Genomic DNA, 27,087 nt, shown 5'->3' on the forward strand with positions numbered 1-27,087 from the left:
AAACTTTTATGTTGGGCGACTTCTCAACACTAGTGTTTTTGACAGACTTGTCAAACCCACAATACAGCGTCATCAGTAAGCTACGTACCGACCGTAAATTATAACAGTTATTTTACTAATAACTTCTTTCCATAAATTTGGTGCTACTTAACTGTTAGTCAGCTATCAAATTCAGTCAATTTTTGTGCATTAGAAAAATTTATCGGAAGATACTTTCTTTGAAAGAACTTTTGCTTCTGTCACGCTGTGTGCGTGTTGATTTGCAACTGATTGCTTACCATTTACATGTCCCCATGTCAAAGATTGGCATTGGTCTTTGTAGTTCACCAGTTTGTGGCTTTCTTAAAAATGAGCTACATTTGTAAAAGTGCTGTCAATCCTCGACGCTAGAAAATGAGGTAATTGACAGGAACTGCTTTAAGGGATAAATGATTGTAATTTAACTTGTAATTTTCTGAATCCTTGTCAGGTAAGCTGTAACTAATTTTAACTTTTCGACAAAATTCCAGAAGCCTCATCTGAAACGTACATAGCTGAGAAAAATTTATGCAGGAGTCTTTCACCTTCTTCTGCTGCTGCTGTTGTTGGTATTCCAAGTGTAAAAGGGATATCTCAAAAGTAATGAACACCAGAAAGAATACCCCAGGGCGTAGTATTGGTTCCAGTATTGTTATGCACTAATTTCCGAAAATTAAGAAAACCATTGATAATTCTTAAATTTTGCAAGCATTAAGCACTCCAGTCAGTGTGGAGGTTGCAAGGAAAACACACAAAATTGCAACTCAAAATTTGTTTTACTCCATGTAAGTTTAATATATAGCAGAAGTAATACCATAGTGTCAATACTGAGAAGTAAAACACACACGGGAATGTATGGTGCTCTTAGTGATGATACAGCAGTTGGACAAAAATAAGGGAACACCATGAGAAACGAATACTGCAGGTTGGGCTGTTGTATTTGACCACAGATGACATCTCAGTACAGTGCAAATGTTAGTCATGGTCAGAACAGACTTCTGCATTATGTCAGAGCTCAGGACATTCACACGTGGACAAACTGTTCATGCTCATAATAGTGGGTGCTTCTGTAATCAAGGCAGCAGAAGTGTTCAGCATTTCATGAGACACAGACACCATATAGAAGATTTATACTGTGTACAGAGAGAACAGAGAAACACGAGCTTCTAATTCACAAAGCAAACAAAAGTGGGGGGGGGGGGGGGTCACTAAAACAGTAATAATTTGGAAAAACAAAAACTGATACCATCATCTGATGAAGCAAACCTAAGGGCAGGCCATGGGACAGAACTGACATGTATTTGTGAATGCTGTGAGCACCGAAGTAACACAAAGGGAGCTCCATAAGCAGGGAATTGCAGGGAAAGTTGGAATTTCAAAACCACTCGTCAGTGGTTCAGCTGCCAGCAACAGGAAAATCTGATGTGGTAGCCATAAGTCATTTGGTAAGATGAGTCTACTTTTACACTTTTAACGTCAGGCAGAGTTTATGCCCCAAGATTGAAGATAGTTGGCTGTTCAGTGAGGATTTGGGTAGCCATATTGTAGAATCCTATGAGCTCATCGGTACTCTGTGAGGTTGCATCACTGCCAGGATTTAAGTGACGATTTTGGCTGATCAGCTCCAGCCCAATGGTACAGTGTTTGTTCCCATTGTGATGCTGCATTCAGAGGCAACAGGCCCCCTGTTCATACAGCTTGCATCGTCCAGGAGTGGTTCTGTGAGAGGATGATTTTTTTGTATGCACTCTTGACCACCATAGTCACTAGATGTCAATATTATTGAGTCTTTGTGGTCCACTGTGGACAGGAGGGTTAGTGGCCCCTCTTTCCACCTCCATCAAGTTACCTGAACTTGCCACTGTTTTGCAGATTCCATTGAAAACAATACAGGACCTGTATTTATTCATTCCAAGACTGGAATCTGTTATGAACTCCAGCAGTTTTCCACACTGTATTGGGCACAGTAACGTCTTGTGTTTTTGGCGTTTCCATGTATTTGTGCAACCCCTGTATGTATCAGTTCATTGCAAAGTTTTGGCTATCTTCTATTGAATATGCTCTCAAAGAGAACATTCCAAACATGCTCTGGGGGATTCAGGTCAAATCCTTCTTATGCATAGAATCATATGCTGTTTGTTATTTGTCCATAAGATGAGCCACGTGTGATCAGGCATTGTTTTCTACAATGAAATAATCTCTCATTGCACAGGTATAAGGGTGTTAATTAGTAACAAGGATGACACTATGTATAGACCTTTTAGTTATTTCACTTGGGAGCATATCGATGTCTGTGTGTCCACCAAAAGACGACATGCCCGCACATATACCTTATGTGAAGGCATAATTATCACAAATATTTGATGAATTTTGTTTCTTCTTACTAAATAATACCCCCCCCCCTTTCCCATCTCTACTAAATGTCCTGGAATGATTCATGTATGTGAACTAACTCAATTGATTTGTAGGCGACGAAACGTCCACTGCAAATGTTTGCATGTGTTGTGACCAGTAAACATTACATGCTTACTCACCAACTTAACATATCTTAATGATTTCTGTGTATATTGCTTGGTGTATTACCCTCCTGGTTACTGCAGCAGAGCTACATGTTAGTTGATGTTGAGTTCTTATTCCATTTGTTAAAATTTATAACAGTAAATGTGCCATTGGTTTGCAATTGTAATGCTTCACTAAAACTTCTGGGTGTCTGACCTGTCACTGGCATTTGTTAGCAATGTAAGCTTTCTTCTTGGAAAACAGTCATGTGTATACCAATATGTCAGTTCTGCCCCACGGCCTGCCCTTAGATTTGCTTCATCAGATGATGATATCAGTTTTTGTTTCTCCAAATTATTACTCTTTTAGTGATCCCCCCTCCCCCACCCCCAACGGACTTACTGTAATATACCTCTGTAGAAAGTTGCTTATGGCATGTGAATCGTGTGGTGCAGGTGGCACAGGCGCGGTGTCAAGAGACAATGGAGCTGATCCGTGAGCAGCAGACGCGGCTGGTGCGCATGCGTCGCGATCTAGGGGCAGAGGATGCAGACAGCGACGAGGCCCTGCTGCTGGGGCTGGATCAGCTGGTGACAGCTGCAGTCGCCACCACCGGCACTTCCGCCAGCAGCACGACACCTTGCAGCTCGGGACGGCGCCGCTCGCTGGGTGCTTTCCCGTACATCTACAAATGCAGCCACCACGCAGAGGGCCGAGCCTGCTCCTGCTGTGACCCCACACCACCGCCTCCAGATTACGCCTCGTCTGCTGCCAGTGGCACCGGCAGTGGCAACAGCAGCACGAGTGGCGCAAGTGCCTCTGGCAGCCGCCTCAATGGCATCCGTGAAGAGGAGCGGGAGGTAAGAGCCTTTAAAGTGTCAAGTTATTTTGCAAGCTGGGAAAGTTTTCCCAGCCCAAATCTAGTGATCTAATGTCTGAGAATCTGAGCTTGCCTAGTCGTGTTCTTATCACCACCTGCTAGTGTACAGAGTAACTCATTTGCAACATTCCTGACACTTTCACGAGATGAAGATGATACAGTAAGTTGAAGTTCTTGGAGCTCTGCTGTCTGCAGTGCTACCTACATCTATCGAAGGGAATATAGGGGAGGCTCTTTCAGAGTTTGTGCACTATTCTGAATAGTCCAACAGTTGCTAGACAGGACTGAGCTGCAGGAAATTGATAAGTGAAAATATGTTGAACTATTTAGTGTTTTCCTATCAGCTATTTGTGGACATTTGTAGATGTGGTAAAGCCCATTATTCTGCTAACAAAGCCCAATATACCCAGACAGGACAAATTATGGATTAGTGATAATGATCACAGTGAACAAATGCACTAAAAAAAGGATGCACCATGACCAGAATGGGTAGGAAATCAGTAGATGTAAAGACAAACAAATGGTTACAATTTTGGAAAAATTAGATGATATATTAAAGAGAGGGAGAGCTTCACAAATTGGGCAAGTCAGTAATGCATTGGTCCACCTCTGGCCCTTTGCAACTAACAGTTTAACTTGGCATCAATTGATTGGCATCAATTGATATTGTGCCAAATTCTGTCCAGTTGGTGCATTATATGGTCAAACTGCCAAGCTGGTTGGAGGGCCTTGCCCATAATTCTTCAAACATTCTCAGTCGGAGATAGATACAGCTCCTTACTGGCCAAGGCAGGGTTTGGCAAGCATAAAGACAACCAGTAAAAGGTCTCTCCATGTGTGGGTGGGCATTATCTCACTGAAATGTAAGCCTAGGATGGATTACCACGGAGGGCAACAAAACAGGGCATAGAATATAGTCGACATACCACTGTCCTGTAAGGTGCTGTAGAGGTGCTGCTGATGACAAGCAAAGGGGTCCTGCTGTGAAATGAATGGCATCCCTGACCATCGTTCCTGGTCGTATGGAGGGTGACAGTCAGCTTGGTATCTGACTGCTGTCCAGGGCAGTTTCAGATCTTTGCTGGTTGTCTAAGAACACAATTATACTTCAGACAGTGATATTCCAGGCCAAAGTTTTTTTGCTGTTTTTATTTCTGTTTTCACTTATGAAACATGTAATGCTCTGGAATGCAAATGTTAGTTATTAACACTTTGAGGCAAGCCATTGTTTAAAATGTTACGGACGCACTTGTGTTTATGTATCTTCAGGTATAGTACTCACTAAAAAAGAGACCAAGCTTCAGAGTTTATTTTTCACATTTGTTTCAGTTCTTCAATAGATTAAAAGTTTTACAATAATGATGACAAAAACAAGTTCAAGGTTAATTCTTGAGCAATTTAGCTCAGCAACTGGCTTCTGTATGGAAATGTCTGAAGCATTTTGGCATGGAGAGGTATGTTAAAATCAGGGCAATGCCAGGTTGTTTCTTTCCTGCTTGATTTCCCTCTAATTTCTCGTGTTCTCTGAATGAATCTTGGAAATACATGTGGGATGCTGCTTCATCATAAGATTCATGAGCTAGACAATGATAGTAAGACAAATAAAACATAATTAAATTGTAATTACAGCAGCAATATGTGCGGTAACAACATTAGTGATGAAAAATTTTAGCTGACTAACCACGTACAGACTCACTCAGATATTTCTCTCTCTTATCCAGAAACACTGAATTCTTTGTAAACAGTTCCCAAAAATTTTCTGCAGTGAAAAAACGTGACAACTTTATATCAGAATTACAGCAAGCTTAAAAACTAAGAGTTCACATACGAACCTCAAGACAAAAATATCACACATTGGCTCAGTTAAGTTGAGATGGAAGCTCTTATGTTTGCTACTACTTATCTCAAAGTGATTCTGGAAGTTGGTAACAGAAGGCAGCACATGTCAACAAACAGATAGTGAGATGAAAACTTCCTAGCAGATTAAAACTGTGTGCCCGACCGAGACTCGAACTCGGGACCTTTGCCTTTCGCGGGCAAGTGCTCTACCAACTGAGCTACCGAAGCACGACTCACGCCCGGTACTCACAGCTTTACTTCTGCCAGTACCTCGTCTCCTACCTTCCAAACTTTACAGAAGCTCTCCTGCGAACCTTGCAGAACTAGCACTCCTGAAAGAAAGGATACTGCGGAGACATGGCTTAGCCACAGCCTGGGGGATGTTTCCAGAATGAGAGTTCGAGTCTCGGTCGGGCACACAGTTTTAATCTGCTAGGAAGTTTCACATCAGCGCACACTCCGCTGCAGAGTGAAAATCTCATTCTAGATAGTGAGATATCTATACGTTGTCCCGTTTTGAGCAACAGGTGGCTCATGCATTACAAAAATCACAGCTAGAGATATATATTTGTGGGCAGTCCTTTGAACAGTGTTCTGACCAAAGTGTTAAGTATCAGAAACCTGTTTCTCATTGCAGAAAAAATTGTGTAGCTGAGTGTCATCTAAAGTGTCAGCAAATCCCTTACTCAGTTGGGAATTGTAGCATTAATCCTTGAATTATTAACTATATCTTGGACAGTTAATGGAAGTCAGAGATTGCTCACTATATTCTGTTTATCAGAAACAGCAAGGGTGTTGGGGCCTACTTTAAAGTACAGTTTTTCAGCTATTTGCGCATAATCATAAAAATATGTGAAGCTGACATCTGTTACAAAATGATCAAAGAACTGGTCATACATTGCACTTAAACCATTAAAATTGTAAACCATATTATGGAGCACTGAAAACTCTCGGCTGTGATAATATATGTCCATTCATTCACTCACAAACAGGGTTCCGAGGATGGTAACAAAGATGAAGAAAGCAGTGTGTCTGCCACCATAGCGGAAGACGAATGTACCCGCTGTGACCACCAGCAGACTGACCATCCCCAGCAGTTTGTGGGGAAAAGGCCGCTGAGGCGAGCCTGTACCTGGCAGTACCCTGTGGAGAGTTTTGAAGACGAGGGTGTCTCCTGTACCGGTGGAGATGATAAATGTGGCTACTCGGGTGGCGGCAGCACAACAGATGGCAGTGATGGCTGCCCAAAGAAGTAAGTAACTTCTGCAGTTGAGAAAATTTGGGATTATAAAATGTGAACAACCAATTAATAATAAAGAGCATAGCATGAGTCAATTTTCAAGTTGTTTAAAATAAAGTAGTTATCATTCAAAATGTTACACTGTCATTACTTTGATAGGCACAAAGGAGGTATGCCTCCTTCCTTCACCCAGCCATTAAAGGGGGTGTATAAGTTTAGCATGATACACAGACTAAAATGCAGTTTGTCACTCTTCACTTATGCAGTTTTATGGCATGTGTAAAAAAAATATCAGCGAAAAAACTAAAAACCCAGAAATTGCAATATTTGTCCACAACTCCACAAGTACCTGAAAAGCCTGTTTTGTTAGAAACTGATTTTCATGCAAGAGCTTAGTTGTAAGGAAGGTCTCCCTCTCCCCCTCCCCCTCTCCCCCTCCCCCTCCCCCCTGTCCATCATGTATTTGTTTGTTTTTCATTCTATGTGTTTTTTTTTTTCTATAGTGGGGAGGACTTGGAAGAGCATGATAATTCTAGTGGAAGTGGCAGTAAACCAATGCCACCAGTCCCTGTGAACAGTCACCTGCATTGTCACACATCTAATTTAAACATCCAGGCGGACTCAGCTAAGGAGCTGAAGACACAGAAGTAAGTACCTTTCATGTTACTTCTCTTCTTTGACAGCTTAATATCAAAATAAATTAACGTAACTTTTATTTTCCAGAACATTGTTGTTAATAATGAGGGAGATGATACAGACTGAACGAGATTACGTTAAATCTTTGGAGTACGTTATTCAGGTAATACAGTCAAATTTCTAACAGAACAGGAAGAATTATCCTGTTTTTATGACACTGAGTGAATGTGTTTTATGAAGTATAATCCTTGAAACTTGCATATATGTGAGAGTATTGTGATGTTGAACATGCTTTAACAACATTTGTAAAAATATTACAGAACTACATTCCAGAACTTCTAAGAGAAGATATTCCACAAGCACTAAGAGGACAGAGAAATGTTATTTTTGGCAATATAGAAAAGATATTTGAATTTCATAGCCAATACTTTCTGCAAGAACTGGAGCGCTGTGAAAACAGCCCGTTACTTGTAGGGCAGAGTTTCCTTCGACATGTAAGTTGCTACAAATTTAGGGTTGTGTTTAATTGTTTTGTGTGTAAGCTCTGATTTTTGCCAGTGATGTTGTTTAATGAAATTTTGTGTACTCATTTCAGGAGAAGAAATTTTACCTGTATGCACTGTATAACAAAAACAAACCAAAGTCAGATTCTCTTATGTCGGAATATGGAACTTCCTTCTTTAAGGTAAAAATATATTTTATTCTCAGATGTAGGGTAAACATTCTAAGATTAATTTTGATTTTTTGAAGAGGAACTTGCTTATTAAACCTATAATGTGTTGTAACTGTGCATCAGTCTTAATTAATTCATGTAACCTTATTTGTTCAAATTAAGCAGCTAGTTATGTTGGAATGTGAATGATTTAGGAGTAAAGATAAGAGTTGTTGTTTCCATCACTCCTAAATTATTAAGACTTGTTACCTGTACTCCTAAATTATTTACTTTTATAACAGTGATGAAAATCTATAAAGAAAGAAGTGAAAGGCAACTACTCACCTATAGTGAATTGATATGTGGAGCACAGTAACACACAACAGAAAACAACATTCACACTAACTTTCAAGCAAAATTACATACTTCTGTGGCCGCAGCAAGACTACTGCTGGAAAAAGAGCTGATATTTGAAAGCTAGTGTGAATGCTGTTACAGTTCACTGTGTTCTAGGCATTGATCTGCTGTAGATGAGTGGTTGCCTTTCCCTTATTTTACGCATTATTTACATTGTTTTATTTATCACAACAGTTTCTAGACTACAGCTTAATATAGCTTGTGCAGGTTCTATGTGATTGATATGGAGAGTGAAAATCACCTCTACCATGAAAAGTAAAAATGTTAATGCAAGAAGAGAAGGAATTCTGCCTTGCATAAAATGACATTTGTCTTGTGGATTTTTTTTAACTAGATCTAACATAAAATTTTTGTGGTTGATTTCAGGGTAAGCAGCTTGAGCTAGGTGATAAAATGGATTTGGCTAGCTATCTACTTAAACCAGTACAGCGAATGGGAAAGTATGCTCTACTGCTACAGCAGCTAATGAAAGCATATCCTGACAAAGAGAGTGAGATTGCTGATATCCGCGCAGCTGAACAGATGGTTCGTTTCCAGCTACGTCACGGCAATGATCTTCTGGCTATGGACTCTCTTAGAGATTGTGATGTAAGTATTGTAAATTCTAGGCAAATCTTGTGATACAAATACCTATAAATATCTGTCAGTACTTTCATACTGCTTGTTATTTAGAGAACATTATACTAACAGTTATATTTATTATGACAGCAGTAAAATTCTAGATGTTGTCAGCTGTAAAGAAATTAATTTTTTCTATGTAAATACTATTTATAAATGTATGTATAATAGTGACACCAATGAATGTTGTAAGTATTGGAGAAGATGCTACAATAAATTGAGCCATTTAAACCTGAAGGTTGATTTCACCACCACAGTCTTTTACTGGCAATGGTCAGAATAGAGGTGCTACGCCCTTCCCTTCCCCCAACCTTTAAACTCACATGGAAACTGCAAGATACATGGAATTGCAGTTTGATTAAGATTCCAAACCGTAGTGCAACCTGAAGTTTTGGGCATGTACAAATGACTGCCAGAGTTGAGTGAAGTGATAAGTTGGGGAGGGGGAATCCAAAGAATGACAGGGGAATTACCCCAGAACTTCAGATTCGCAATCTGAAATTTCCGAACATAAAAAAGGCCACAACATAAAGTTCATATGTGGTGGAAAATTGGAGAGCTTAACTTTTTAATACTTGAAAACATATTTGACACATTATTAGTCTTGGACTCACAATAAATAATGAAGTAAAAACTAGCTTTAGATATATTTCATTTCTTTAATGTAAGCTGCAGCTTTTTAATTATGCGTTTGTTTCAGGTGAATGTGAAAGAACAAGGAAGATTACTACGTCAAAATGAATTCCTAGTTTGGCAGGGAAAAGGAAAGAAGTGCCTTCGACATGTCTTTCTGTTTGAAGAACTTATCCTCTTTAGTAAAGCAAGGCGGTTTCCTGACAGGAAGGTATTTATCTACGTAATTATTTTGAATTGCATTCCTTAATTTGTTTTAAACTGCTTCTCTTCTTAATATTAATGACAATTTTTTATTGCAGAATTTGGACTTGTATATCTACAAGAATAGCATTAAAATGACAGATATTGGACTAACGGCTAAGATTGGAGATAGCCCAACCAAGTTTGAAATATGGTTTAGGAAACGAAAACCAAATGACACCTTTACATTGCAGTCCATGTCTGAAGAAATTAAACAAGCATGGACTGAAGAAATATCAAAACTTCTGTGGAAACAGGCGCTGAGAAATAGAGGTGTGTTTAATTGTGATAGTCCGTAGAAATTGTAATTCTCTAAATTTAGTTTGCATGAGTATGTCAGTTTCATAATTAGATAATTATAAGAAATCTGTTTACAGAGATGCGCCTCGCTGAAATGTCTTCCATGGGCATTGGAAACAAACCATGTTTAGACATCAGGCCAAGCGCAGATCAGATTAATGACAGGTCCATCAGCATTGCACAGTTGAGCAAAAGTAAGTGTGTGACATTGAAATTTACTTCTGCAGTGTGATAAATTAAACTTATATGGAATTAAATCTTGTGGTAGAATTTACACACATCATTATAATTCTGCTTAGTCTTTGACAATAATATGGCACAATTATTACATATGGAAGAAAAATAATTTGAACATTTCATGTTCATTTGGTAATATTTTATAGAAATTGAAGAACTTAAAAACTGCATATTTTACCCATAGTACCAGTGACAGACCATAATGGTTAGATAAAGACCAGCTAAGGAAAGATTGAGAATGTTGCAGACTGCTAGTTTCATCATTAAAAGGCCAATAGCTTTGTCAAAAAATTTAGTTAATCCAAATTTGCATCTGTACGGTGTTGGTAGAGAACTGCAAAATGACAAGAATTCAAAAATTTCAGCAGATAAAAAAAAAAATCATTTAGTAGACAGGTTTTTTATTGATCATATAATACTTGCTTTGAGCTGCAGGTTGGGTACCCCTGACATACGTAATGTTTTGTGTACATATGCTTGAGAAAGAGGTTTCTTCTATAACTTATTCATTGATATTTGTAGCAGCTGGAACAGTATCTTTAAAAAACAGAGATTTATTTTCCATCCAGAACACAACTATTTTGTGAGAAACATACACAGAACAATATATTTTGATAAAACTGCTTTAAGAACAAAGTAAAGCAGAATTATTAATGAACTTTTTCAGTACACCATCAAAAAATATCGTTAAATAGCAATAAGGTATTAATTGGCTTTTCATATTGGAATATTGCCTCAAGTCTTTGTCTGCTATTATAAACTGTTTACTGGAACAAATAACTTGAATATTGTTTTCTGTTACCTACATAGCTGCCCCGCGATTCCGCAACTCTATCACGGTGGCACCAGGAGAGCTCTCGCGCAATAACAAGCGGCCACATTCTATAATCTCAGTGAGCAGTTCATCATCATCTGCTGGCAGTAACAGCAGCCATGGGACGCTGCACCTGGGCTTTGAGTCTGTAGACAGCCCAAGGGCTCACCATCGCTCCACAACACTGCACAGCCAGTGTTCTACTGGTAAGTGTCAAATAATTATGTTTGCTGATTTATTGGTAGTCAGAGGGAGCAATTTTGTTACGTTGAGTGTGTCACATCAGAAACAGGGTTAAAAGGGTTAAATCGGAGAGTAGATCTGTAGCTTCATGTAAAGTACTACAAGAAAATGATTCAATTTACCCCCTTCAGTGACTTAGTTTTTAAGAAAATTCCTAAAGCACAAAGAATTGTTATTGTTTATAACTTATGTGTTACACAAACTGTTTTTTCATATGAATTATTGTTTTTTACAGAGAGTGGGATCATAGCAGATATGTCATTGGGCTCGGAGGATGCAGATGCAAGTCACTGGCATGTAGAACGGTCAAACAGTTCAGCTACATCTGTTTCACTTGATTCTTCATTATCGCCAGTATCACCTACAGAAGATCTTAAAACCTGTCTTGAAGGTGTTAAAGTGAAGGGACAAGAAACAACAGAACTTCAATCACCAGACTCTGGTGTTGTTCCTGATGAAATGTCAGTAAAACTTTGAAATGAGGTGCTATACTAAACATAACTTCATTTATTGACTTTCCTCAAACTATTCAAAACATTTTTAAAAGAGCGTGTGTGTGTTTTTGGTGCTTGTCACCTAGTTCTCGTGTGCATAAACACTCATGTAGTGCAGGACTGCTTCATTATAACAGTGTATTTAAGATTCACTGTAAAAGTGAAATAACTTGTGTACAATTCATACATTGCAGATGTTTAATTTTCTAATATCAGAATGTAATGATGTACTTATATTAGTATTAAAACTACTGTAAATACACAAATGGAAAATGTGTACAGGACTTCCTTGAACACAGTATTTATTAATAAACTTTGCTAAACTGTGCTTTTTGTACAGTGCTGACATTTTTAAAGGAAAAAAAAGCTGCAAATTCAATCTATTTTTAAACATGATGCATATTTGCCTCTCTCTCTCTCTCTCTCTCTCTCTCTCTCTCTCTCTCTCTCTCTCTCTCTCTCTCTCTCTCTCTCTTCCCCCCCCCCCCCCCCCAACCTCCCCCATATAAAGCTTGTCAAATTTTTTTATGACCTTATGGCATTAAATGAAATTTTTATTCATTAGCACAATTTCCCAACATAAAATTTATGTTGATGTAATTTTAGGCAGTTAAAAGGTCCAAAACTGATTCATTTAATATGGGTATGAAAAGTCTTTAAATCTGTATCCAGTTGCCTTAAATATATTTTGAAGAATAAATATAACTTTGAATAGTTAAACTTAAGCTCAAGTATAATACTAACAGTAAAAATATACATACATAATATATTTTTGATAATTCAACATTTCCTACATGAGTAATTCCAGACACTTTTATTCAGTGTATTTAGTGCCTGCAGTTGGATTGAGTCCAGTCTGCAGTCATAATGACTGCTAACAACTGTTTTACTGTGTTGAATGTGCAGTTTACATGAAAAGCAGAATGATTTTTCAGTACTATAAATTATGTTCACCAATTAGAAATGTGATAATTAATTTGATTTGGCAGCTTTTAAAATTTAGAAAATTTATGAAGTTTATTTTTATGAGATGACTATGCTGTTGAACAATGAGCAAGCCATTATGTACTGTATTGACTGCTGTCAGACAGGAAAAAATAAGTAAAGAGTCTTTGTAAATTAATGTAATAAAAGTTTGTATTTATAGCGGTGTCTCCTAGTTTTCAGTTACTAATAACTTAATTATGTTATTGCTGATTACTATTATAGGACTAATCCAGTAGTGTGAAGTGTTTTCAAATGAAATACATTCTTCCACGTATGTGAAACTGAATTCTGAAAAATGGCATAATGCAGAATCCTCAGATGGGTAAGATAATTTGGTAAAATCTCATTAGTGCGATGTTGTAAAGGCTGAAAAAAGTGTTGTTGAGTGTTAGTTTGTTTGCCTGAACAACATTTTCTGTGAAAATAGTTGTACAGGCTGCACATTATGATTGCATACAGTGCGTATGACACAATCCTAGAAAGTATGTTTGTTTCTTCAGCTTATGCACAGAGAATACCAATTGCTCAGATTTCTGATATATGGCTACAGGTATCTATAATCACTAGTATCAGCCTACAGTGAAACTCTACACACAAATACTGCAGAATTTAAGGCAGGTTTTACACTATTCCTACAGACAACAAATATACTGACAAATCAAAAGAACCACGTGCTGCTGGTTTTGTGGGAAAGGCTGTCTTGTTTCACCATCTATTATATAGCATTTAGCAGCTTTGTATTTAGAGGTACTGGAACTACAAGAAGAAGAAACCGAGAGTATTGAGATGGGGTTCAACTATTGAGTTTGGGAGGGGTTAAACTATTGAGTTTGGGAGAAGTTGCAGAAGAAACACAACTAAAAAAATTGTGGGACAAGAGACTTGATTCAGTTTGTGCCCAGTTACATGTGTGAATCACTGTTCTCTACTTTAAAGTGCGTAAAATTTGAATATTAATGTGAACTAGCTGTTGAATACATAAGTGAACTTGTGTAAGCTGCACTCACCAGTTATCAGCCAGTCCAAATGGATCATGACAAAAACTATAAAGCAGAGCATTGAAAAAAACGTACTTCTTTTTGTGTTATAAAATGTTTACTGTTTCAAAACAAAAAGTAAATGTTGTTTGTTGTTAAATGCAAACTTTGTAGTTCTATTCAAATTAGTTCCATAAGTTTGTGGCTGCCAAAGCTCTCTTGACCACACTAACAGCTTAATGTTTGTGCTGCAGCTGCAGATCCTGACCATCTCTAAATGCCCTGCCCTTTGTGAATCTGACCAGTGTCCGTTGACACCAAAATATTCTGTGGAAGCCATAAAGGATCTAGTCCTGAAGACAGCACTTTTTGTTCCCTTCATCTGCTGCTGCTGTTGCTGCTGCTGCTGCTGCTATGTGGTTAATGCCTGTTGGGGGAAGGGTTTTACTAGTTCTGAAAATAAAAATAGTGTTTGTAATCAGTAAATTGGAAATTTTTCAAGTTTCGTGTCACGTTTACTGATTGTGACAATTAAGAAGCAAATACTCTAGCAGTATGTGAGCCAAGCAGTTTTCAAGGAGTGATTTCAATGCCTTCTCTTCCGGCCTCTCATTTAGTTTTCATTTCACTAACAGAAAGACCACTTCAGTAAGAGATTTTCCTTTGATGTGATAGTGGTATAATAAGAAATAGCTTGTGTGAAAAAGTAAAGGATTCCACTTACTATATATAATGTTAAAATTTTCTTAAGTTTTACAAAGTTCATGTGATTCTGCTCTGAAGAAATTTCATTGCTTCAGTTACGTTGAGCTGAGCTGAAGACTGACGTGCTTGCTAATGTTGTATATTGCTTCTTCCACTTCCTGCTGTCTTTTCTTGTATTAAGAGTCCCTTCTGGAACAGTGCAGCTAAAGTAAATAGACTATTTATTCTGCTAAAGAAAGTAGTAAAAAAATTGTGTAAAATAAGCTTGCTGCTTACTGTAGAGGCCTCTTCGAAGATGTTAGACTTGTTCCTCACATCCCGGATGTTTGCTCCTTAATTAAAAATCTTTGAAATAATAATCAGTTTCTGATACTGTGACATAATGACACACAAAGTACTTTTGATGTAGGAGTGGCTTTATTGCATGGAATTAAGAGTGGGATTCTGTGATCTGGTACATACGTCTTCAACAAATTACCACTAGATTTAGGGCAAGAATTTTTTTTTCCTTAGACAGCTTGGTAACCACTACCACTAATTATCTTATTATATCTACATCTATCTCTGCTGGTCTGTCTGGATTGTAGATTTAGCAACTCTTCCCCCCCCCCCCCCCCCCCTCTCCCCCACCCGTCCTTCATCCCTCTGTATTACATTTTTCAGACCTTTCCACTGCCACAGTTGTAAGGTATTTTTCAGAAAAAGTGGATAACTAACTAAAATCATAATTACATTGTTACTCTGCAATGAGCCACCAGAGACCATGGGTCCCTCATACCAAAATATTCTGAAGGTGGTATAAAGCAACCTCTGAAAGTTCGTAAGTGGAATTCTGGTTCATCCACTATATAGGTACTAGCAACCTCCTAAGTGTGCTATGTGGAATTTAGACCAAGCAAAAAATAATATATAAATTAACTACATTCAACAGTTTCAGTACATGTGGATGGATATTGCTACAGTGTCATATGTTGGCATATTATGTGGAAAGTTAATGTTTCAGATAATATAAATAATTCGGTGTATCATTGTTGCTGCTTTAGACACTACTGTGTCTTCACATTTATTGGCAGCCACATTCATAAGGAACACTATATATCCCTGATGTGTTCAGTTTTGGTGGGATCTTTTGGAGAGGCAAAGAACTTACAGGTCTTAAGTGATGGTCAGAAGATGGATTTTATGTTAAATTTTCCAAGCAGCCTTGAAATCTTGGCTGAGAGTGGACCAGGTAAGGAAGGAAAGTGAGTTTCTTGCCTCCTTCCCCCTCTTTCCAGTTTGCTGCATCCTCTCTTTTCATGAATACCCTTCTAATCTGTGCCTGACTATACCCATGTTTTACAGAACTCTTCCTTCAGGTATTGTAGCTCATCTGAGAAGCTTTCTTTGTCACAGGTGACCTGTGACGTGATGAGCCCTATGTACTTCGGTAGTTACTACTGTCTGCCTCTGTGCTCAGCAGTGGTAGCTTGTAGCATTCATCCACTGGTCTGTGGGGGTCTTACTTGCCTTCTTTAGTAGTATATACAAGGAAGGAAGATAGGTTCCATTCTCCTTTTTCCATAACAAATGGAAACTTTTGATGGATGCTGTTGAGAACTTACTCAGAACCTGTCCAGCATGTCTGCGCACCACAAATGTATCGTCAACATAGTGGAAAGCAGTGCTTAGGTTTTTGGCAGGTGGTTGCAAGTGCTACCATTTCAGTATGTTCCATGCAGAGATTTATCAGCCTAGGTGCCAGTGGGAATGCAATGGCAATTCCACCTACTTCTTCAAAATACTTGAAGTAGGTAATAGTCAGTGCAAACTCGGAAAATTTAGTACACTGCAGAGCACAAAGGATCACTTTTTTGAAATGCCTTAATTGTCTCCTATTGCAAAGGAGAATTTGGCTCAAGGTGCTACATCCTTCTGTAATGGCGCAAAAGCGTGGCACCCTCAGACTCGATGACACGTCAAAAAGCAAGGTGTTGACACTTGCGAAAAAAAAGGGAAGAGCTCAGAAGTTTGTGAGAGATGTATGGAGCATTACTCGTGTCAAATTGGCACTAAATTTCACCACAATTCTGCAAAACACTGCTATGGGTATATAAGGAGATGAAGTTTCACACCTTCTCTTATCTGCATTTCACCTCTTCTTTTGGTGCCTCTGCAAGGATGTAGCCAGACTTTGTCAGAGGTGATCTGATTTGTTAAAGGGGACCTTGAAGAGGCTCATGCTTTTTCATTTTATTTTGAAAAAAACTATTTTTCTCAATTTTATGTACATAAATTGCTTTTGGGAGGGCTTCATACAAATAGTGTTTGGTCTATAAGCAAAAAAAATCTTCTTCTTAATAAAATAATGTATATATTCTCAACCGTACACAGAGTTAGTCACAAAGTATTGCCACCAATCAATAACTATGAAAGTATGATAGTAGCTGGAAAGTTTGTGGGACAAAGGTTGCATGGGACAATGGGGGCCATAATATGACATTTGCTTTTTGTTGCTAGGTGGGGTCGCTTCAGAGTTATAAAGGTGAACGTCCTTTTTTTTAAAAGGGGTGCTATAGTTTGGTACTTATTTTCTGCTAGCAGCTATTGAGACAAATCCAATGATGTGTAACAGTGAGGTCTTTGAAGGTCACAAAGGCAGCATGAATGTCCATTTACAGAAGGTGTTTGAAGTGATGACCATTGGTAGCATTGCAGTGCTGCAATCTTCTAATCATGGATTGAGTGGTATTTCTTATCACATTGGCAGTTATTGAAACACATGCTCTGACAGTTCTCACTCGCATATCTTCAGGTGTAGCTGGAACGTCTTTATAAACAATGTCTCGTGCGAATCCCCACAAGAAAACAATCCAGAGGTGTCAAGTCTGGCAAAAGAGCTGGCCATGACACATCTCCTCCACATCCAATCCAATTATTTGGGAATTGTCTCTGTAACTCATTTCTAGCCATCAGCAAAAAATGTGCCGGACACACGTCGTGTTGATATTACATTCTGTTCCTTGTTTCTAAAGGTACTTTGTTCAGTAACTGACCTAATGGTTCTTGCAGGAATGTGGTGTACTTTCTGCCATTAAGATTTCCTTCAATGAAATAGGGGCCTATAATTCTGTCCTCCAGAATCCCACACCATACATTCACCGACCACGGTTTTTGGTGTGCAACTTGCCACAGCCAACATGGATTTTCAGTTGCTCAAAAATGCACGTTACGCAAATTACCACTTCCATGGTTCGTGAATATAGCCTTGTCAGTAAATAAAATCAAATTAATAAATGTGTCATCCCTCTGAATCTGAAGTTGAGCCTGTCAGCAGAATTCAATGCTGTGCATACAATCTGTACCAGTTAATTCGTGGTGGAGACTGATATGGTAAGGATGATATTTATGGTGATGCAGAACACAAACAACACTACTCTGGCTCATGCCAGATTCCCTTGTGATCTGATGCGAACTGACACAAGGATCTCGAACCACAGTGGCAAGAGTACCAATTTCCGTTTCCTTATTAGTAACTTAGAGATCCAGTTGTTCTCAATTTATCATACACATTTAGATGTATGACATGTAAGGTGAGTATGTTGAGGATACAGGTCTCTAGCTCTCACTGAATTCCATTGGCATTCTTCATAAATGACAAGCATATCGACTTGTTCTTTGAAGGAATACATCATTCACATTTGCTTGATTCAATCATATTAGTCTTACCATTCCTATTAGTGTTCTAATGTGAACCCATCAAATAATCATTTACATGTCAATGGCATGTTAGATGGGTATGCCATATTTGGTGAATATTTACTATTTGCACAATATACGAGAGAGAATTGTCAGAACATGTGCTTCTATAAGTGCCGAAGTGATCAGGAATATTACTCAATCCATGATGATAAGATTGCAGCACTGCAATGCTACCAATGGTCATCACTTCGAACACCTTCTGTAAATGGACGCTCATGCCGCCTTTGTGACCTTTGTTGACCTTCAAAGACCTTATTGTTACACATCATTGGATTCGTCTTGATAGCCGCTATCAGAAAATAAGTACCAAACTATAGCATTCCATTAAAAAAAACAGAGTTGACCTTCATATCTCTGAAGCGACCCCACCTAGCAACAAAAAACCGACGTCATATTATGGCCCCCGTTGTCCCATGCAACTTTTGTCCCAAAACTTTTCAGCTTCTATCATGCTTTCGAAGTCATTCTTGGTGGCAATAGTTAGTGACTCACCCTTTATAGTACAAAATGGTGATTGCTAGCCAATTTCTAATATAAATATGATGTAAATTTGGCTTGTAGTGCCAGGAGTCTCTGAAGAGATTTTCAGCTTGCCTTTGACACAGGTCTTTTCATTTAAGCAGAGAGGCAGCATCTTTAACGGGATTGGACTCTGCCATTAAAGAAAGGCATTTGAAAGGAATTGGCTGTGATCTGTAGTGAGGGACCAACTCTGGCATTTGTCAAAATTGAAAATGGGAAACAACAGAAAACCATTTTCAAGGTTGCTGGTGGACAGATTTAAAAACCTCCTTACCTTCTGAATCCAGAGATAGCTAGCTCAGTGTCTCGATGCAGAGCTACTCCAGTTGCTGGAAAATTTGGAAAAACATTTGATAGTGCACAAACACTTGCATATTTTAAGATTTAATTGTACTTCTGGCTTCAGTTATAATACATGTCTCAACAACAGTTTTGAATATCGTACAGTTTACAATGACTTCTTATAGTACAATCATTGAGGTTTGTACAATAACTTATTAACAAAATAAACATAATTCCTTCTGAAAACAAGAGCAGGCTCTCTCTTCTAAGTATATATCTCAAAACCAGTGGAAACCTTTATCTCATGATGATGTTTATGTCCTCCCCTCACAGGGATGAGTATTTCTACTCTGTGAGGCAAGGTCTGGATGAGACTGTCCAGTTTATGTTGGAGTATGAGGTCCCACATCCCAATGACAACTTTGGAGAAGTCCTGAAGATTGTCAGGCGGATTTAGATGCTGTGTAATGGCCACCTTCAACAAGTCCCATGCATGCTCAATCGCAATCATGTCTGGGGCCTGTCCTGGCCAAAGAATTTTGTTGATGTTGCATCTTTGAAGATACCGAGACACTTCTACAGTATGGTGCATTCTTGCATTGTTCTCAACTCGGATGAAGCTGTCATCGATGTTGCATCTACAGGGCATTAACAGTCCTTTGTAGGACCTGTTGGAGGTACCAGTCAAACTACCATAGATGGGAATTGGAGGGGTCTGCCGTCCCGTCATTATTGCTGCCCCGAACGTTACACTTCCACTGGAAAACGGATGGACTTCCTGAATGTATTTGCATTCTTAGTGTCCACTTCTCAAAACCCCAACACCTCTAGTGACAGGCTGCAAACCAATCCTGGTCATGTCAGCAAACATGACATTAGTTCATTCTCCAATGGCCCAATGTTGATGTGCAAGAGCCTAAGTCCTTCAATTGCGTAGATTCCATTGATTCAATGTAAAATTTCTCATTGGTGTCCTGGAGTGAAGATCATACTGATGCAGTCTTCTATGGTCCGTTTGGTCTGAGATACAAATGCCTGTTGCCCGGGAGAAGTCGTTTCTGGCAACTCTGTTGGGCACCTGGAGGAAGTGACCCTGCATTGATGATATCATACAAGGATGACCACTGTGTGGTCAGTCATTCACATTTCCCATCTCTCTCTACTTTCTCCAAACCTTAGACACACTATGAGTGACATGTAACCAATGAGCAGCATCTTGCTGTGTACAACCCGCTGAAAGTAAAGCCACTATCGTGATTCTGTCAAACTGTTGTTGCCTCTATGTGGCAAGTACTGCAATGCTGAATACAACTGAGTGAAGTTGTTATTGATTCTAGACTGTTTGTGGTGTGCTGTTGTGGCAGTGGTATGCTTACATGACTAGGAAATGGTCACAAAGCATGCTAGTAGTAAACGCCTTCCAGTATATCGGCTCTAACCGGATAACGCATGAAGTGCCTCGGTCTAGGAGATCTGTAGTATCGTAGACTAAATTTTACAATAGTTTTCCAAACTTTTGTTGAGCATTGCAGTTTTACAAGAATGTATATAGATTTCGGATAAAAAGGGGGGGGGGGGGGGGGGGACTGGAGGGGCAGTTGACTCAGACGAATGCAAGCAGACTTTTAAACACAGAGTATAAAATGTGCTGTTATTAGACCCCTTGCACTCTCCACAAACCCCTCCCCATCATTTCATACTGGAAATGGTTTTCATAACTGAGTAACATTTGGGTGATCAGATTGGACAATATTCTGCGACTTGTGCTATTAATGACAGATTTTTTGAGTGGTTTTTTAAATGAAGTGCAATCATTGACAATTGGGCATTATTTTTGTGCTCAGCAAGATATTTTGCGACACGGGAAAATCCAAGTTTGTTTTTATGAACTGATTTTAATTTACTGTTATTTGTAGTGATGGTAACTGCTCCACTGCCTTGTGAAATACTGAAATCTTGCAACACCAAGGTTCTGTGATTCTCCAAATAATGAGTCTAGTGCTAACATCAAACTGCTATAGATAGGTGACTAGGAAATTATAGAAGTGCGTAAATATTTTAAACTTACCATCAAAATAGATTTTACTCTTCTTTTGTGCTACAAACGTATCCATAATTAGAAACTATCACAACAGCACAAAAACAATAAATGGCAGCACTTTAATTAAATGCTGTAAGTAAGAACTGAAATAATTAAAAAAACAACAGCTTAGCTCAAATAAGTGTACAACACAGTAGTTGGTCTTGGCTAAAGTAGGGATGGGCGGTAGCTGATAGTGTTGTCAATATATCAGTAGTTTAAATCTGTTGATGCCTTTGTTGACTATCAATAGCACGTATCCCTGTTTTGTTGTATGATTAAAGATCAAAACACCTTTTAATTGCACTGTATGGGAACAACATTATACCAATATATGAAACAGTTGAAATAATATGACAGAACCAGAAGAAAGCAAGACCATGAGTAGATCAGGAATAATAGAACTTAACAGGAGTACTTAATTTAGTACTCTCGCATAATTACTTCTCTTTCAACTATAAAATTTACAAGCAGGACCTAGGGCTAGCAATGTGAAGTCCTCTTGATTGCCTAATAGCAGAAATATTTATCAACCATTTAGAGAACAAAATACTGACATGACAAGATAGCATCCCAAGTAATGTTAAATTCTGTAAGACATATCTAGATGACACCTTCAGTCTATTTGATGTTACCGATGCAGTATTAATAAATTCAATAGCCAGGATAAAAATATCCAATTTACTCTTTGAGCATGAGAAAAACAAGACCATACCTTTTCTTGACATGAAAATGTCAAAACAGAACCGAAATGTGTCTTTCAGTATTTACAGAAAACCTGCTGGTACGTCCACCACTGTACCAAACTCCTCTAAACATCCCACCTCCTACAAAAAAGCTGCACATAGATCAATGCTATACAAAGCCCTCATCCAGTATTTAGCAAGAAAAAGAAACCATAAAATGTACTGCAATACATAATGGATATGCTCTTTCACTCATTTATACAGTGTCACAACAGATAAAAATATTAGCTGAACAAGTAACATGAAACTGCCCTCACTACTGACAGCACTCCAGCAGTTAAATATGTAAAACTGCCATATCTTGGTATAATGTCTGACAGATTAGCCAGGCTATTCAAGAACAGAGATGTAAAAACTAGCTTCAGCACCAACAACCACCTAGGTGTGAAGCTTACCAACACTTTAAACCACCAGATACAGATCTTGAAGCATCTGAAATTTACACAATTAACTTCAGTGAGTGCAACAAATATTATATAGGCCAAACAGGCAGAAATTTCAGAACTTGATTTAAAGGACTGCTACACATAGGGTAAATGTAACAAATCAGCAGCAGCAACACTCATTGAAGGTACAGGCCACCCTTCGAAAATCAAAGACAGTCTTGAAATTTTGCGGAAAACCAGAAGTTAAAAGAATGGATATCATGGTAGGAACTGAAATTTTTGATCATAATACAAAATATGGAGACAATATTTTTAATGAGGTAACCAATTTCAAAACCTCAAAATACTTCAGTAGTGATAAGTCAATTCCAGTGCAATAGATTTAAGATATGTATATGTGAAACAAATGACTAACAGGCCATCAGCATGATGAATGCCACTGTGAAATGTGATAACTGAGATGCTGCAAGACCACCATGTTGTGTTACGTGTACAGTGTTACATATTTCTAGAAAAAATTGTAAAGTGAATTACATCTACATCAGCACTCAGCAAAGCATCATAAGGTGCACGACAGAGGGTATGTCCCATTTTACCAATTATTAGGGTGTCTTCCTGTTCCATTCACGTATAGAGCATTGAGAGAATGATTGTTTGAATGCCTCTGTGTTTGCAGTAATTATTCTAATCTTATCCTTACCATCCTTATGTGAACAATACATAGGGCGTTGTAGTATATTCCTAGAATAATCATTTAACACCGGTTCTAGAAACTTTGTTAATAGACTTTCTCAGAATAGTTTAAATCTATCTTCAAGAGTCTCCAGTTCAGTTCCTTCAGTACCACCCAAGGAGTAAACAAATCTGTGACCATTTGTCCTGCCCTCTGTATATGTTCAATATCCCCTGTTAGTCCTATCTGGTATGGGTCCCACACACTTGAGTAATATTCTAAAACTGGTCAAATAAGTGCTTTGTAGATTGCACTTCCCCAGTATTCTACCAATAAACTTAAGTCTACCACCTACTTTGCCCATGACTGAAAAACAGTGAAAAATAAATAGTGGTGCAGTATTGTAATGTTACAGCTCCACCAGTGTACCAAGGAGGAGAAATGAAGTTGTCAAAATCATGAGTGCAGAGCTGTCATATAAAAAAGTGTACAACACAATTTTCAGAGCATAATAACCAATGCAAAACTCTCTGCATCCTACACAGGCTCTGTGGCAATCATAATAAGCAATAAAGCACAGCTCCACACCAGCAGAAGACATCACTGACTTCATGCTTTGGTTTCTGCTCAAACACATAATAGATGTTTCTTGACAGAAAGAGAATTTACAGTGTTTACAGACAATTTCGCATTAAAATCATCATCATCATCATTTAAGACTGATTATGCCTTTCAGCGTTCAGTCTGGAGCATAGTCCCCCATATAAAATTCCTCCATGATCCCCTATTCAATGCTAACATTGGTGCCTCTTCTGATGTTAAGCCTATTACTTCAAAATCATTCTTAACCGAATCCAGGTACCTTCTCCTTGGTCTACCCCGACTCCTCCTACCCTCTACTGCTGAACCCGTGAGTCTCTTAGGTAACCTTGTTTCTCCCATGCGTGTAACATGACCCCACCATCTAAGCCTGTTCGCCCTGACTGCTACATCTGTAGAGTTTATTCCCAGTTTTTCTTTGATTTCCTCATTGTGCACACCCTCCTGCCATTGTTCCCATCTACTAGTACCTCCAATCATCCTAGCTACTTTCATATCCGTAACCTCAACCTTATTGATAAGGTAACCTGAATCCACCCAGCTTTCACTCCCATACAACAAAGTTGGTTGAAAGATTGAACAGTGCACAGATAACTTAGTCTTGGTACTGACTTCCTTTTTGCAGAAGAGAGTAGATCGTAGCTGAGCGCTCACTGCATTAGCTTTGCTACACCTCGCTTCCAGTTCTTTCACTATGTTGCCATCCTGTGAGAATATGCATCCTAAGTACTTGAAATCGTCCACCTGTTCTAACTTTGTTCCTCCTATTTGGCACTCAATCCGTTTATATCTCTTTCCCACTATCATTACTTTTGTTTTGGAGATGCTAATCTTCATACCATAGTCCTTACATTTCTGATCTAGCTCTGAAATTTCAAGATTTTAAACATGGCTGCAGCAGCAACTGTTAAAATTCTTCACAATAAAGGATGGCAGCCAAAAACAGTTGCAGGATAGAATTTTTTTATTAAAATTCTTGACCAAGGTTTCGGTACATATAAATATACCTTCATCAGAAGTAAACTTCCTGAATAGAAAGACACATTCATTAAAACAGCCATATCAACGGAAGGTTTTTTTTTTTTTTTTTTTTTTTTTTTTTTTTTTTTTTTTTTTTTTTTTTTTGTTGAATTTCAACTCCCCCCGAAGGGGGCGGGCTGGCAGCAGCTTAGTGTGCCGCTCTTCAGCCGACAGATTGTGTGACAAAGATCAAGAGAACAAATAAGAAAAAAACAGGCGATAAAATCGGAGACTTAGAGAGTAACAAGGCGAAAAGAAATCGTGGAACTTAAAACAACAACAGAGGGATGATGATGCTAAGAAAAATACATACGAAGCAGACAGGGAAAACAATAGACAATTAAAAAACACGGCGACAGTCTGGATTCTGTTCGCAAAGGACATAAAATTCACACCTAGCGACAGCATGGTTTCTGTTCGCAACACGAGAAAGACAAACAACACTGAATAGTCACTGGAACACTGCACTAAAAAGTGGGCAAATGTGACACCACAGTCGAGAGCAGGTGGGGGGAAACTGGACAGAAGAGGGGAAAACAAAAAAGGGGGGAAAGGAGAGGAAAAGCGAAGGGGGGAGCCGGGAAAGGAGCTGAAGGAGGATGAGGACCCATAAGAGGGGTGGGGGGCAGACGCGACAGGGAGTGGGGTAGGCAGAGGAGGGGAATACAAAAGGACTGGGGGGGAGAAGGGAGGTAGGGAGAGGTTGAGTGGGGAGAAAACAGGACGGAAGGGAGGGGGGAAGAGGGAGCCCAGGGAAAGGACAGAGGAAAGGAGGGGGATTGAGGATCAGAGTTGATAGGAAGGATAAATGGAGGGAGAGAGGGCATCATCCGGGAGGGGGAGTTGACGGAAGCCACCTTGGGAAAGGAGATGGAGGGTGGAGAGATGGAGGGTAGGGGGGACACAACGGTGAAGACGTGGCAGGGGGCGGGGATGGGAGAGGAGAGGAGCAACCAGGGGGTGAGGGGGTTCAAGACGGCGGGAGGTGTAGAGGATGCGGATATGTTCGAGGAAGAGGAGCAGATGGGGGAAAGGAATGAGATCATAGAGGATCCGCGTGCAGGACGGGAGGCGGATACGGAAGGCGAGGCGGAGTGCATGACGCTCAAGGATCTGGAGGGACTGATAGAATTTGGGGGGGGGGGGGGGGCAGATATCCAGGCAGGACTGGCATAACAGAGGATGGGACGGATGAAGGATTTGTATGTGTGGAGGATGGTGGAGGGGTGCAACCCCCATGTCCGGCCAGAGAGGAGTTTGAGGAGTCGGGAGGCGGTTGTGGGCTTTGGATTGGATGGAGCGGAGATGAGGTAGCCAGGTGAGGTGACGGTCAATGGTGAGGCCAAGGTAGGTGAGGGTGGGGGTGAGGCGGACAGGGCGGGCGCAGACAGTAAGGGAGAAATCCAGGAGCCGGAAGGAGCGAGTGGTACGACCTACGATGATTGCCTGGGTCTTGGAAGGATTGAGTTTCAGGAGCCATTGGTTACACCATGCAGCAAAAAGGTCAAGGTGATTCTGGAGAAGGCGTTGGGACCGTTGGAGGGTAGGAGCGAGGGCGAGGAATGCGGTGTCATCAGCATATTGCAAGAGGTGTACTGGAGGGGGGGGGGGTTGGGGCATATCTGCCGTGTACAGGAGGTAGAGGAGAGGGGAGAGGACAGAGCCCTGGGGCACACCGGCAGAGGGGTAGAAGGTGTGGGAAGTGGCATGATGGATGGTAACATAGGAGGGGCGGTGGGAGAGGAAGGAGGCCACCAGACGGATGTAGTTGATAGGAAGGGCGTAGGTTTGGAGTTTAAACAGGAGACCGGGATGCCAGACACGGTCGTAGGCCTTTTCGAGGTGAAGTGAGACAAAAATGGCGGAGCGACGGGAGTTAAGCTGGAGGGAGAGGAGATGAGTGAGGCGGAGGAGTTTCAACGAAAGTTTTTTTTTTTTTTTTTTTTTTTTTTTTTTTTTTTTTTTTTTTTTTTTTATTGAATTTCAATTCCCCCCAAAGGGGGCGGGCTGGCAGCAGCTTAGGACGCCGCTCTGCAGCCTACAGATTTTCTGACAAAGAGCAGGAGAATAAATAATAATAAAAAACAGGCGATAAAATCAGGGACTTAGTGAGTAACAAGGTGAAAAGAAAATGGGGAAATTAAAACAAGCAACAGAGGGATGATGAAGCGGATAAAAATACATACGGAGCAGACAGGGAAAACAATAGACAGTTAAAAAAACACGGCGACAGTCTGGATTCTGTTCGCAAAGGATATAAAATTCACACCCAGCGACAGCATGGTTTCTGTTCGCAACACAACACTGAATAGGCACTAGAACACAGCACGAAAAAGTCGGCAAAGGTGACACCACAGTCGAGAGCAGGTGGGGGGAAACTGGACAGGAGATGGGAAAACAAAAGGAGGGAAAGGAGAGTAAAAGCGAAGGGAGGGGGGGGGGAACCGGGAAAGAAGCTGATGGAGGATGAGGACCCATAAGAGGGGTAGGGGGCAGACGCGACAGGGAGGGGGGTAGGTAGAGGAGGGGAATACAAAAGGACTGGGGGGGAGAAGGCAGGTAGGGAGAGCCGTAGTGGGGAGGAAACAGGACGGAAGGGGGGGGG

General features: G+C 39.7%; 1 protein-coding gene across 1 annotated transcript in view; it reads left to right on the forward strand.

Annotated features, from left to right (window-relative positions):
* Positions 1 to 12,911, forward strand: part of LOC124612425 — a 570,719-nt gene extending 557,808 nt beyond the window's left edge. Inside the window, exons 6-17 of the mRNA XM_047140631.1 lie at positions 2,973 to 3,377; positions 6,229 to 6,488; positions 6,980 to 7,123; positions 7,200 to 7,275; positions 7,433 to 7,606; positions 7,708 to 7,797; positions 8,548 to 8,769; positions 9,500 to 9,643; positions 9,735 to 9,948; positions 10,053 to 10,169; positions 11,023 to 11,232; positions 11,505 to 12,911. Coding sequence (XP_046996587.1) covers positions 2,973 to 3,377; positions 6,229 to 6,488; positions 6,980 to 7,123; positions 7,200 to 7,275; positions 7,433 to 7,606; positions 7,708 to 7,797; positions 8,548 to 8,769; positions 9,500 to 9,643; positions 9,735 to 9,948; positions 10,053 to 10,169; positions 11,023 to 11,232; positions 11,505 to 11,746 — 2,298 coding nt within the window. The 3' untranslated portion in view covers positions 11,747 to 12,911. The remainder of the gene's footprint in view (positions 1 to 2,972; positions 3,378 to 6,228; positions 6,489 to 6,979; positions 7,124 to 7,199; positions 7,276 to 7,432; positions 7,607 to 7,707; positions 7,798 to 8,547; positions 8,770 to 9,499; positions 9,644 to 9,734; positions 9,949 to 10,052; positions 10,170 to 11,022; positions 11,233 to 11,504) is intronic.
* The last annotated feature ends 14,176 nt before the right edge of the window (positions 12,912 to 27,087 follow it).

This window comes from Schistocerca americana, chromosome 4 (genome assembly GCF_021461395.2).
Source record: "Schistocerca americana isolate TAMUIC-IGC-003095 chromosome 4, iqSchAmer2.1, whole genome shotgun sequence".
Classification (NCBI taxonomy): Eukaryota; Metazoa; Arthropoda; class Insecta; order Orthoptera; family Acrididae; genus Schistocerca; species Schistocerca americana.